This window comes from Sesamum indicum, linkage group LG9 (assembly GCF_000512975.1).
Source record: "Sesamum indicum cultivar Zhongzhi No. 13 linkage group LG9, S_indicum_v1.0, whole genome shotgun sequence".
Taxonomy (NCBI): domain Eukaryota; kingdom Viridiplantae; phylum Streptophyta; class Magnoliopsida; order Lamiales; family Pedaliaceae; genus Sesamum; species Sesamum indicum.
The window spans coordinates 8,093,429-8,107,523 of record NC_026153.1 but is presented as its reverse complement, the minus strand read 5'-3'; the positions used below and the strand labels follow the sequence as shown (position 1 = coordinate 8,107,523).

Sequence of the window (14,095 nt, the reverse complement as noted above, 5' to 3'; positions counted from 1 at the left end):
TGAGAATATTTTCTATGTTATGTTTTGAAAGACTTATTAATTTTATGGTCCTTACTAGTAGTAGGATTTTCTAAACCAAATTGTTGACAAAATTGTCCTAATTGTTTCCTTTCATCAAGGTTTTGTTTTTTAATTTGTTGACTAAGCTTTATTTCATTACACAAAGCTAATCCTTCTTGTATACAAGTATCTATTAGAGATCCGTAAGTATAACTTTCATATGGAATATTAATCTGGTCTTTTCTTAATTTTTTCCTAATCCTTTCAGCAAATAGACTAGGTAGACCATCAATAAATTTTGATTTCCAGTGTATATTATTACATTCTGGTAATTCCATTACTGTACTTAAGAAAGTATCTTTATACCATCTGAAGTCTGAAAGTGTTTTACACCTTAGATTTTGTAGTAAAGTTCTAATAGTATCACTATTATCACTAAATCTTCCTGTAAAGTGTTCAATAATATTAACAGCAAGTGTATAAACTGCATTTTCAACTAAATTATTATTTTCTTGTTTAACAGTATTGATAATACTATCTTTATCTTGTTGAGATAGATAATTATCCCACCATCCTTTAAGCTCGAGATGGCTCGCGAGTCGGTTCGACTCGTTTGCTAGCCTTATTTAATTACAAATATCCTTTAAATTTATTTTTCTGGTGTATTCGGAATAAAAGAGCATTTTTTTAGTTTAGGTTTTCTCCAAAAAATAAAGAAATATTTTTTTTGATAATATAAAATTAAAATTAATAATATGACTTAAATAATTTCAAGCAAAAAATCTGTCACCGTACAACTGCAAATGTACCATGTCACATTGCCACCTCACAAGTAATTTCTTGTACCATATAGGATTAAAAATTTAAAATATATCCAATATTTCCCAACCAGCAGAGGGTTTAATTTCATCATGTTCGTAAATTAAAAGACTAAATTGATAAAGAGGAGAGGATTAATTTCATCATCTTTGTAAATTAAAGAGCTAAATTAATAAATAACATATTTATAGAATTAAAATTAATAATGAGTAAAATTAACAAACTGGAAATAATAATTTCCCAAAACAAAATAAAAATAATAAATCAAAGCTTCAGTGAACAGGAATTCAAAATGGGGAACTCAATAAAAAATCACATTCTGTATTACTTTGGATTCTTCACGTGTCCATTTCAGTGCTCATTTCACTAACAAGTAACAATTTCACTTGGCAGAAGAAAAGTACTTTCACTAACAATTTCACTTGGCAGAAGAAAAGTACTTTCACTAACAAGTAATAATTTCACTTGGCAGAAGAAAAGTACTTTTACTAACAAGTAACAATTGCACTTGGCAGAAGAAAAGTACTTTCACAAACAAGTAACAATTGCACTTGGCAGAAGAAAAGTCCTTTCACTAACAAGTAACAATTTCACTTGGGAGAAGAAAAGTACTTTCACTAACAAGTAACAATTTCACTTGTCAGAAGAAAAATCCTTTCACAAACAAGTAACAATTGCACTTGGCAGAAGAAAAGTCCTTTCACTAATAAGTAACAATTTCACTTGGCAGAAGAAAAGTACTTTCACTAACAAGTAACAATTTCACTTGGCAGAAGAAAAGTACTTTCACTAACAAGTTACAATTTCACTTGGCAGAAAAAAAATTCTTTCACTAACAAGTAACAATTTCACTTGGCAGAAGAAAAAGTCAAAGTAGGAATGGACAATGACTCTTTTCCTCACCACAACAATAATAGAGGACAACATACACAATATTAATAATTGTTTTCCATATTATGAATAACTATAATTTAAGAATTATGATGTTGCCAGTTATATTCATTGTAGCAGTGTTCACATTTTGGGAAAATTACATATGCATCCTCCAAGATACATTTAATTGCACAAATATTTGTCGCTCGTCGCAGGACTACAAAATGTAACTGTTAATATCGTACTCGTAATTACAAATACACTTTCTATTCAATGACAAAATTTTACATAAACATCTCCCTCAAGAGGTGTACCTGTAATTTTATAAAAAATAAAGAAAATGCCTGTGAAATTTGGCATAATCTAAAGGAGAGTGTCGGTGTAATTTACTTAAGTTCAAGTATAATTGTAATTAATAAATATTTTTGTCATGTGGTCCTAATTGTAACCAAAATATTTATCACGATCTTTAACTATAAGTCACCATGTGTAGTATCTACAAGACCATATCAAAGAACCATTTCTTAATTTATAGAAACTCAAAATTAATACATATAATATGATATTATTTTCATTTATTATATAGGTTTGAATCTATATATATACATATATATATTAAACGGGATATAAATACAATAGATTTGAAATAAAAGGAAAGGAAAACATCATAATCTAATTAATAACGTACCATGTCTTACGTCTAATTATGGTAGGGTATACAAAATCTTCTCGAATTAAATAAGGATTTCTTTCAATTATTGACTCTGTTTTCATGGTTGACTCCCATTACAAACTATAGATCAGACAAAATATGTGGCAAGATAGTGAGGTTTATAAAAATAAAATATTAAAGTTGTAATGCTTAATTTATATTGATTGATGTATTTTTGGATAAAGGTAAATTGAGGTGTGAGTGCAAAGATCGGGTGTTATGATGGAAGTGATGGGGAATGAAGATAAGTACACCAAAGAAGGGACGTTGGACTTCCACAACAATCCCGCAAACAAGAACACAAATGAATCATATAAACATAATTAAGTTGATAGTATATATTTGTGCTATAACACAAATGTAGATTGTGTAGATGTAGATGTAGATGTAGTATATATTATCGTCAGTTATATTAAATTATAAATATCAACTTAATTATGTTTATATGATTATCACTTCAACCAAGAAAATTATTAATTTAAATGAATCCAACGTTTAATCGAATCAATAACATTTGAATAGATAAATGTAAGTTTTATGATTTAACGAATTTGTAAATTTATTAATTTAAGAATAATATTTTATTTATAATTAATTATTAAACACTATAGTTTTTATTATAGGACCTCTGAAACAAAATCAATAATAAGTGTGTATGTACATAAAAAAACAAAATAAAATAAAACATGATGAAATAGTCATAAATATAATAAAGTGAAAAAAGGATAAAAAGAATAACTCAAAGGATAGGAAAAAAATAATTATATTTTTTTTAATTAAAGAGAACTTTTCAAGAAGATAGATAAAAATATTATAGGGTATCTATCAATTGATATCAGGACAAAATTTAGTTTTAAAAGTTGTGAAATATTTTTATATAAAATTACTTCAATTATATAAACTAATTGATGTAAAATTTGAAAGAAATTGTAAATATTTAAAAATAAAAAGTAATTTATAGTAAAAAAAGTTAAGAATTTAACATAAATGGATGGACTAAACAAAAAAGAATTAATGATGAGAAGAAATAATTAATGAAAGTTAATGTAATTAACTGTTAACTATATTTATAGATAAATGTAAATGACAAATTAGATCAAAACTAACTTGTCCACGTATGTAGAAAAGAGATTAAACATTGAATGATTTTATTTTAAATAAAATAATATAATTACAAGAAAGATTTGAACCCACTTAAAGATTTCGAATTACTACCATTAAAACTACTGATATAAGTTGTTAACAATATATAAGAAATTTTACATAAACTATAGAATATAAAATCTAACAAATATTTTTAAAGAAATACGTTTTTTATAAGCTTTACATTTTTTAGGCCATTTACTGTTTATAAAAATACAAACTATAGAAGAGTTAATATTTAGGGATGGCAATGGGACGGGTATGAAATGGATTTGGGTAGATTCAGGACCCACCCCGTCAACTACAAAATAGACCCGTCCTGGACTTGGGCGGGTCTTAAATCTTTAGGCCCACGACCCGCCCTGAGAATCATATTTAGACCCAAAACCCCCCCATTAGGGGGCCGTTTCGGGTTAAATTGTTATCCCTAGTTTCAATCCATAAATGGACCTAATGGAGACGTCAAACATTATGCTCTTCTCCTATGGATATGAAACCCACCGGCTGATCCATATACATTTGTTCCTCAATGAAACAGTTAAGGAACGCTATTTTCACATACATCTGCCATATCTCATAGTCATAATATGGAGATATGGAAAGTAAAATTCGAATAGACTTGGCCATTACTATAGGTGAAAAAGTTTCCTCAAAGTCCACACGAGGCCTCTTAGTATAACCCTTCGCCACTAGCCTGGCCTTGAAGGTAGTCACCTCCCCATCAGCTCCAAGTTTTCACATGTAAACCCATTTACACTCAATGGGCTTGAAGCTCTTAAGCGGTTCTATCAAGGTCCATCCTTTATTGGAAATGATGGAGTCTATCTCGGATATCATGGCCTCAAGCCACTTTCTAGAATTAATGTCAGACATTGCTTCTTTGCAAATTTTTGGATCATTATCCAATTAACCAGTCACCAGTAAACCATATCTCTCCAGCGGCTGAGATACTCTAGTCGACTTTCAAAGAATTGGAGTATCTTCTTTGGGAACCACAAGTACAGAAGATGACGCTACTGCTACCTCAGGCCTTGCTTCACTTGACTCCTCAAGAAGCAACTCCTCACGTTGGGTATTCAATAATATTTTTTTTTTTCAGGAACACTGCATTTCTCAAAACAAACACCTTTTGTTTTGAGGGATCATAAAAATAATTGTCCTGTAGTTTCCTTTGGATATCCGATGAACCTCTACAGACTAGATCTCGAATCCAATTTGTCTCCTATTAGTCTCTTAACATACGCGGGACATTCTCATATCCTAAGGTATTTATAGGAAGCAGGCTTGTCATACCATATCTCATATGGTATCTTGGTCACAATCTTAGATGGTGCCATTTTCAATAACTTGGCACTCGTTTCAAGTGCGTAACCCCAAAAGGATAGATACAACTCAATGAAGCTCATCATATTGGTTTCTCCTTATAGAAACGCCGTTCAACTATGGTGTTCTAATAGGAGTCCAATGAGAGAGAATCTCGTTCTCTTTTAGATAGTTCAAAAACTCTCGAATATGATGATGAGTAGAATACCAAGAATAAAGGGGGAGGCCTTCCAGGCTCCAGTTTTGTTCTTGTTTGCGGGATTGTTGCGGAAGTCCAACGTCCCATCTTTCGTGTACATATCCCCATTCCCCATCACTTCCATTATAACACTCGATCTATGCACTCACACCTTAATTTACCTTTACTCAAAAATACATTAATCAATATAAATTAAGCATTACAACTTTAATATTTTATTTTTATATATAATTGAGTGCAAAAATTAATTCACAAAAACCAAAAATCCCTTGTCTTAATTACTCCGTTAATTCCAATCTAATATTTACTTAGGGAATTATCAAAACTAAAAAAAGCAAATACATAGAAAACACATTTCATTATCTTTGAATCTCTGTAAAATACCAAAAGCATTTCATTATCTTTGAATCTCAGTAAAATAAATAAATAAAATAAAAAGAAAGAATTTAAAAATTTAACCACAAACTAAGTAAAAAAAAATCAAATGAATACATAAAAAAATAATTAAAACGCATATCACATTATTATATTAATAGGAATAAAAAGAAAGCAAATTTATATAGAGATGGATGTGTAGAATTGGTAACCTTAAAGCAATGCATTTTCACTTTCAACAAATCTTTCAGTTTGTAAGGACAAGAAAGACAGCTAATCTGTGTTCAACAAATAAGCCTTTCGACTCCAACATCTCATCACTCCCGTATAAATACATATATATAGGGAAAAATGCAATCAACCTCGTTGTAATATCACAAATGAGCAAATTACCCCCTTATGCAAAAACAAATAGCGATTTACCTCATTGTATTTTTTAAAATACAACAATATACCTCCCTATATTTTTCAAAATGAAGTAATTTACCTTCATATATAAGGAGGTAAATTGCTTCATTTAAAAAAGTATAGGGGGGTAAATCGCTATATTTTTTTTCATAAGGAGGTAATATGATTATTTTCAATATCACAGGGGAGTAAATTGCTATTCACCCCATATATATATATATGGATGGATATTAATTAAGGGTTAAATGCATTTTATCCCTATAATATGCAATTTACAAGGGTTTATTTGTTCATATTACAGGGGTAAATTGCATTTAACTCTTAATTAATATTGCATAGAAGGAGGTAATCTGCTATTTTATTTTCTACATTGAGTTCTTTTTGCATATTTCTCATATCATATGGGCTAAATTACATTTTTTCCTATTAGTTAATAGGATAAATTATGCTGGCACCTCTTGTGCTTAGATTCAAATATACAAATACTCCTCATTTTTCCCAAAATTATAAACATATCATTTGAGGTTGTAGGTGTAGTTACACAAAATACCCTTATTTTTTTATTTGTTAGGGGTAATTTTTATAATTATGAAAAGAATAGAAATTATTTGTATAAATAAATCATAGGTCAAAAAGTATAAACGTAATTATCTTGCCACATATTTTGTCTGATCTATAGTTTGTAATGGGAGTCAACCATGAAAACAGAGTCAATAATTGAAAGAAATCCTTATTTAATTCGAGAAGATTTTGTATACCTTACCATAATTAGACGTAAGACATGGTACGTTATTAATTAGATTATGATGTTTTCCTTTCCTTTTATTTCAAATCTATTGTATTTATATTCCGTTTAATATATATATATATATATAGATTCAAACCTATATAATAAACGAAAATAATATCATATTATGTATTAATTTTGAGTTTCTATTAATTAAGAAATGGTTCTTTGATATGGTCTTGTAGATACTACACACGGTGACTTATAGTTAAAGATCGTGATAAATATTTTGGTTACAATTAGGGCTACATGACAAAAATATTTATTAATTACAATCATACTTGAACTTAAGTAAATTACACCGGCACTCTCCTTATGCCAAATTTCACAGGCATTCTCTTTATTTTTTATAAAATTACAGGTACACCTCTTGAGGGAGATGTTTATGTAAAATTTTGTCATTGAATAGAAAGTGTATTTGTAATTACGAGTACGACATCAACAGTTACATTTTGTAGTCCTGCTACGAGCGACAAATATTTGTGCAATTAAATGTATCTTGAAGGATGCATATGTAATTTTTCCAAAATGTGAACACTGGTAACATCATAAGTCTTAAATTGTAGTTATTCATAATATGGAAAACAATTATTAATATTGTGTATGTTGTCCTCTATTATTGTTGTGACTGAGGAGAAAAGTCATTGTCCATTCCTACTTTGACTTTTCTTCTGCCAAGTGAAATTGTTACTTGTTAGTGAAAGGACTTTTCTTCTGCCAAGTGAAATTATTACTTGTTAGTGAAAGGACTTTTCTTCTGTGAAATTGTTACTTGTTAGTGAAAGGAGTACTGAAATTGCCACGTGAAGAATCCAAAGGACTTTTCTATGAGACTTATCTCATGCTCTTGCACTATCCCTATGAGAAACGGAAACTGATGAAATTCCATTTGATAAAAAAGTAGTACCTTTTTCGGCGCCATCCATTTCTTGATGTTCAGCAAAGAGTGTTCTGCTGATTTTTTCACCAATCCAATCTGCAATGTGAGATCAGGGGGTGGGAAAAGAAAAAAAGATTCGACACTGAGCCAGCAGTAGATGACAAAAGTTACTGGTTTCTTTCAATTTTCCTGCTTCAGGGATTGAATTATTGCATTATTAAAGTATGCTAATTCTCAATAAACAGACAAGATTTACAAATAACCACAAAATTTACTACAACCCTTTTCAGTTTAGGACAAGTAATCAAAATTATAGGCAAAGAGGACACCTTCTTTACGCACAATCTAAAGAATAAGCACAAAAGTTCATGCAATCCTTCACAGTTTAGGACAAATTATAGGCAAAAAGCACAGCCTTCTTAAGATACAATCTAACAAATAACCATATGATTGCGCAATTGGACAAATGACCAATGGACTGATTTCATTTTCTGCAAAACACAAACCATAAAGACCAAAAATGACTGCCTTTTATACTATAGAAAGATAAAACAAAAAACGAGAAACTGCATTGACACAAAGTAATCCCCAATATCAATCTCTGCTTCGCATTAAGGAAACCATCGAATCCCAAACTTCTGCTAAAGCCCCTTTTGATATTTAACAGAATTTCCAGCATTTATATCAACCACAAACCACACACACACACACACACACACACAGAAATCTGAAGGAACTACAAACAAACAAACAAAAGACCTCATCGCGGTAAGCTTCAACAGGGTGTTTCCCAAGATCCTGTTCCAAGGCTTCAAGAATCTGGGCTTCGTTTTCTGCTAAATATTTAACAAGGGCTAGAAGTTGGGCTTTCCTCCAATCAACTCCTCTGGTTCTCCCGCTTCTGAAAGTTCGCCTCAGCCCCTCCAATCCCTCCATCTCTAAACCCTCCGACAGTCGTTTCAACTCTTTATATGCAATAATTGTCTTGCTAACATATTAATAGGCATTGATGTTACTTGATCCAGCATTGAATGCAAGCTGCTCACCCATCAGTCGTCAGCCCACGAATTAAAGACGGGCCCAGCTCGCCAACTGCCATCTACTTCTTCCCCATCTTCAGGCAGCATAACTTTCACGCGGCCTAATTTAAGCTAAAGCTCGGGTTAAAACTTCAAAGTGACATAAATGCTGGATTGTGATGAAACTCGGGAAGCAGCCCTACCTGTAGGTTGAAAATTTCTAGAGAATGCCGTAAATGAGTAAAGGGTTTCTCTCCCCTTCAATGCTATTAACTTGTTTTCCATGATGATCTCAATGTTAGATCCTGTTTGGATTATTTGAAAATATATATATATATATATATATATAGAGTGTGAATTACAGCTCCCGAAATTATTGCATATTCACAAAAGTAGTGTCCGAAATAGAATAGCTATTTTAGCAACCAACCAATTCTTTAGGGCTGGCAACGAGTCGAGCTCGAGCTCGCGAATTTGTTCCAAAAATTGCAGCAGAATGGAGGCGGGAAGGAAAGGAATTTTACACCATTTCAAACAAAATTTTTCAGAAATTTTGCTAATCGATAATGGTCTTCCATACAACTCTTACAAAAGCAAATAACAACAACAACAACAAGAATTAAACAAATTATTGTCTACTGAAAACACACCCAAACCCAAGAAAAAGAAGAATAAGTAAAATGCAATAGAGAAATAAAGATTACATGGAAGCCATACTCGTCGCCGTCCTCGTTGCCGATTTACCGTCCTTGTTGCCGTGAGTTTGGGGCTAGGGTTCTAAGAGATGGGTTTGGGGAAGAAATGAGAGGAGAAAGATGGAAGTCGTACTCGTTGTCGTGCTCGTCGCCGTCTTCATTGCCGACCTAACGTCCTTGTTGCCGTGAGTTTGGATTTAGGTTCTAAGAGAGAACAAGAGAGAGAAAGTGATGGGTTTTTTATTTTTAACTTTTTGTATTACTATTATTATAATTATTATTACTATTATTATTATTATTATTTTAAATCATGAGATCAAATTATAAAATTTTTACATAGATATAGTTGAAATTAATATATGTTCACAATTTACAAAATTTATATATTTATAAATCTTAGTATAACATTGATGTAACTATTATCTTACACTGTTGAACAACATAGGTTAATCGGGCCATCAAAATTCAGATCAGACCGTTAGATATGATAAAACTTACAAAAAAATACATTTGGTAAAGTTTTAAACTTAGTGAATATACGGATGTCGAGATATCGTACTCGAAACATAAGAGTAATCATTCAAAATGGTGTATGTTGAATCAGGCCACGTGATTTTAAATCATTCCGTCTGATATGATCTAATGGCCACAGTCATATATATATATATATTTAAATTTGGTATGAATTAGGATTTTGAATTTTAAGATATCATAAGTGTTGATTAAACTTTTTGATCTCATTATATATAATAAAATAATAATTAAAATTGTTCAACCATCACTGTTACTATCATTATCATTATTTTTAGATGAATTCATAGGAATCACTAAATTTCGATATAAATTTATAAGTAATAAAACAGATTGCATAATACATAATATGTATCTTAATAAAATATAAGATCAGAAATAGATAAAAATATCATAAGTGAATTACTTGTCAATTTATAAAAAGTATAACACAATATAAGTATATATTAAAATATAACATAAAGTTTATATGTGTCATATTAAATAATATTTTTAATTATAAAAAATATTATAATCTACTAAGTTGTTAATTAAATTTATTTTTGTATAAAGATTAAATGTATAAATAAAAGCACCACAATTTATTATTATCCAAAATAAACTATATGATATTGATTAATAATTATAATATATGGTCAATTTTGAGTATAAAATTGATAAAGTATTATGAAATTAAATATATAAAAATTTTATAAATATAAGTATATATATAAAAAAAAATAGATCGCAAGTTGATGAACAGAGAGAATTGAGCTCGTGGCTGCCAAGTAATTTTTTGTACCATATAGGATTAAATATTCAAAATATATCCAATATGGCTGTCATGTCGTATTTTTCGGAAAGACAAAATGCATAAAACCCCTTGTGTTTTAAAAAGTTTGCAAAATAAACCCTTTTGTTAAGGCTAAAAGCCCCCCTTTATTTTGTAAAACTCAGCTCAATCGCCCCATCTCCATTAAATACAACTACCGGTGTTAATTTTTTAAAACATGACCGTTATATCCTTACTTATTATATATTATTTCTTATATTAATGACCGTTGGATCTTCTTTGATCAAATACTGATCGTTAGATCTATTCAATTAATCTCAACCGTTAGATTTTAAAAAACTAAAAGGTCTAGATTCAACAAATTATTTATCTTATATTATATATAAATAATTTAAAATTTTAAAAATATATTATTATTATATATTTAAAAAAACAAACTAACTACCCACCCTACCCACCATAGCCCCCCACTCCCACCCCCCCCCCCACCCCCACCCCCCCCGCGTCCCCCCCTTCCCCTCGCCGGCGGCCCTCGTCGCCGGCGGCTAAAATTATTAAAATCTTCGTATCTTTGTAAATTTTTTATCAAATTGAGTGAGGTCGGTCTCGTTAGAATCATCTTGAAGAGACGAGTCTGATGGTGGTAGTTTGAGAACAAGATTCGACCGGACGGAGACGAATCGACGGCAAACATATTTAGAGGTCGTGACTTGATCCACTCTCTATGATTGACGAAAACTTAAATTGAATGTATGAAAATGTTCGTCTTGAAGAGAGGATTGGAATGGTACTATTGGCCATCGAAAATTCGTCCGGACGGCACCGGAAACTTATTTCTAAATTTCTGGCAAAAAGGAGCGAAAATCACGGTTTTTTCTTTTTTTTTTTAATTTTTAATTATTTTTAGTTATATTAATTAAAATATATTTTAGTTAATTAAGAATTGTTTAAATAATTATAATGATTAAATATTTTGACTAATTAATAATAATTATAATAATAATTATTGTAATTAAATATATATTTTAATTAATTAAAAATAATAGTTAGATTTAATAATTAACAATTATAAAATTATTTAAATTTAAATATAATTTAATTTAATATTTCAATTTAAGTTTAATATGACAAAATTTAATTTATTTTTTAAGGTGAGAAATTACAAAATAAACACACAAAACAAGTCAAAAAGCCCTTCGTATGTTATATAGACCCATCGAGGGGTATTGTCCAAAATGTCATTAAATATGAATCTAAGCCGCAGAAAATGACTATCAAACGCAATAGACGCGTGTCTCCTCCACTTTCCTTTAGTTGATAACAAAATGGGGTTTTTTGCTGACTAAAACAAAACAGGAGAGGGGGTTTTAGCCTATTCTGAAAATAGGAGGATGTTTTTTTGCATACTTTCTAAAACACAGGGGGGTTTTATGCATTTTGTCCTTTTCGAAAAAAATTCAACTTCCCAACCACCAGAGGCTTTAATTTCATCATCTTCGTAAATTAAAAGACTAAATTGATAAAGAGCAGAGGATTAATTTCATCATCTTTGTAAATTAAAGAACTAAATTAATAAATGACATATTTATAGAATTAAAATTAATAGTGAGTAAAATTAACAAATTGGAAATATAATTTCCCAAAACAAAAAAAAAAATAATAAATCAAAGTTTCAGTGAACAAGAATTCAAAATGAGGAACTCAATTAAAAATCGCATTCCGTATTACTTTGGATTCTTCGCCTGTCCATTTCAGTTCTCCTTTCACTAACAAGTAACAATTTCACTTGGCACAAGAAAAGTCAAAGTAGGAATGGACCATGACTCTTCTCCTCAGCCACAACAATAATAGAGGACAACATACACAATATTAATAATTGTTTTCCATATTATGAATAACTACAATTTAAGACTTATGATGTTGCCAGTTATATTCAACGTACCAATGTTCACATTTTGAGAAAATTACATATGCATCCTCCAAGATACATCTAATTGCACAAATATTTGTTGTTCATCCCAGGATTACAAATGTAACTATTAATATTGTAATCGTAATTACGAATCTATTTTTTATTCAATGACGAAATTTTACATAAACATCTCATGAAGTATATTGCACTAACACTCCTAAAAGAGCTGTACCTGTAATTTTATAAAAAATAGAGAGAATGTCTATGAAATTTGGCATAAAGTAGAAGAATTCCATTTGTCCAATGTTTGTGAAAACTTCTGCACAACCTATGATGAAGTGCTGAGGAACCTGCCAGAATATGGAAATAGGCGTGATCCGGGTCGAATTATTCGATCTCCTGAGACGGCCTCACCGCTGTTCGACTAACTCTTCCGGAACAGGTTTTGGATCCCCTGAGAATAAAACAAGAACCGTGAGCTCGTCGGGTATGTCCCCGACAATGACCCTCCGACGCTCAAGTTAGGTTGATCGAGAGAAATGTATTCTATCTCAAAGTTCGATCTCAATAAATGTATAGCAGTTACCTCATTTATGGCGTATCGGGGTCTATTTATAGTACACAGTTGTACGGCAAGTACTGGGCCACGTGGCGTGGCCTCATTGATCCCATTCTAATCGGATGGGCGTCATTGTCCGGGTCTTCTGTCACCTCCTACGACCCGGGTCGGGTCCTGTGCGACCCGCCCGTTGCGAAGTACGCGGATCCGGTCGCGGAAATGACCATCCTACCCTTAATGAAGGGCTTTTCAGTCTTTTTGCGGGGGGATTATACATATACCTATCATTACTCCCCCACTTTTTCAAAGTGCAAGTTCGTTGCCTTTGAGGAAGTCGAACCGTCGCGTCCGTTGATTGCGTACACGTGGCAAGATCCCCTCGGTTCATCCGGGCGCGTCGTTCCAGAGTGGGTCTCCTATAAATACCCCCTCATTTGACTTCTCGGTCCACCTCACGCAAAGACTTCCAGCGACCAAGGCTCACAACCACGAGTTCGTATTCGATCTGCGGCTTCCAGAGTCATCCTGCTTTAAGGTACGATGCCTTCCAGCTCTAGCTCGAATTCTGGGTCGCGATCTGGCCCTAAGCCACGATCTAGATCAGGGTCATCTTCATCTCGTTCTGAATCTGCTTCTGGGTCCTCTTCCGAGTCTGGTTCTGGTTCGTCCTCAGGGTCCGGGTCTAGGTCTGCCTCTAGGTCTTCGCATGGGTCGTATTCCACCTCTCCCAAGAGGAATAAAAAGTTTCCGGCCACCAAACTTAAGGATAAACAGGCCGGACCTTTGGTCCTTGCTAAGTTCCAGGATCGGCTCGCCAAAAACCCTTGGGAGGCTGTGGTCAGTACAGTTAGGGTTCCTGTAGATAAGATTAGAGAAAAGTATCACATCCCCTCCGATTTTGACATCCTGATCCCCGCCACCTTCGACCGTATGCATCATCCTCCCGAGGGGTTCACTGCTTTTTCTATCAAACACCTCGATGCCGGGTTGAGATTCCCTCTGGCTCCCCCGGTGGCCGCGATCTTAAATAAGTTGGGGTTATGTCCTATGCAGCTTTCCCCGAATTCCATTACCCATATAGTCCTTTT

At 32.1% G+C, this 14,095-nt stretch overlaps 1 protein-coding gene across 3 annotated transcripts in view; it reads right to left on the bottom strand.

Moving 5' to 3' along the window:
* LOC105171094 (aldehyde dehydrogenase family 3 member F1-like) overlaps positions 1–8,653 on the bottom strand; it is a 25,391-nt gene extending 16,738 nt beyond the window's left edge. Inside the window, exons 1-3 of one of the 3 annotated variants that reach the window (XM_020696592.1) lie at positions 8,279–8,644; positions 7,547–7,615; positions 536–538 (exon numbers count right to left, since the gene is read on the bottom strand). In XM_020696592.1, coding sequence (XP_020552251.1) covers positions 536–538; positions 7,547–7,615; positions 8,279–8,455 — 249 coding nt within the window. In that variant the 5' untranslated portion in view covers positions 8,456–8,644. Of the gene's footprint in view, positions 1–535; positions 539–7,546; positions 7,616–8,278 lie in introns of all 3 variants that reach the window. The other 2 variants (XM_020696591.1, XM_020696593.1) reach the window with 2 other exon arrangements.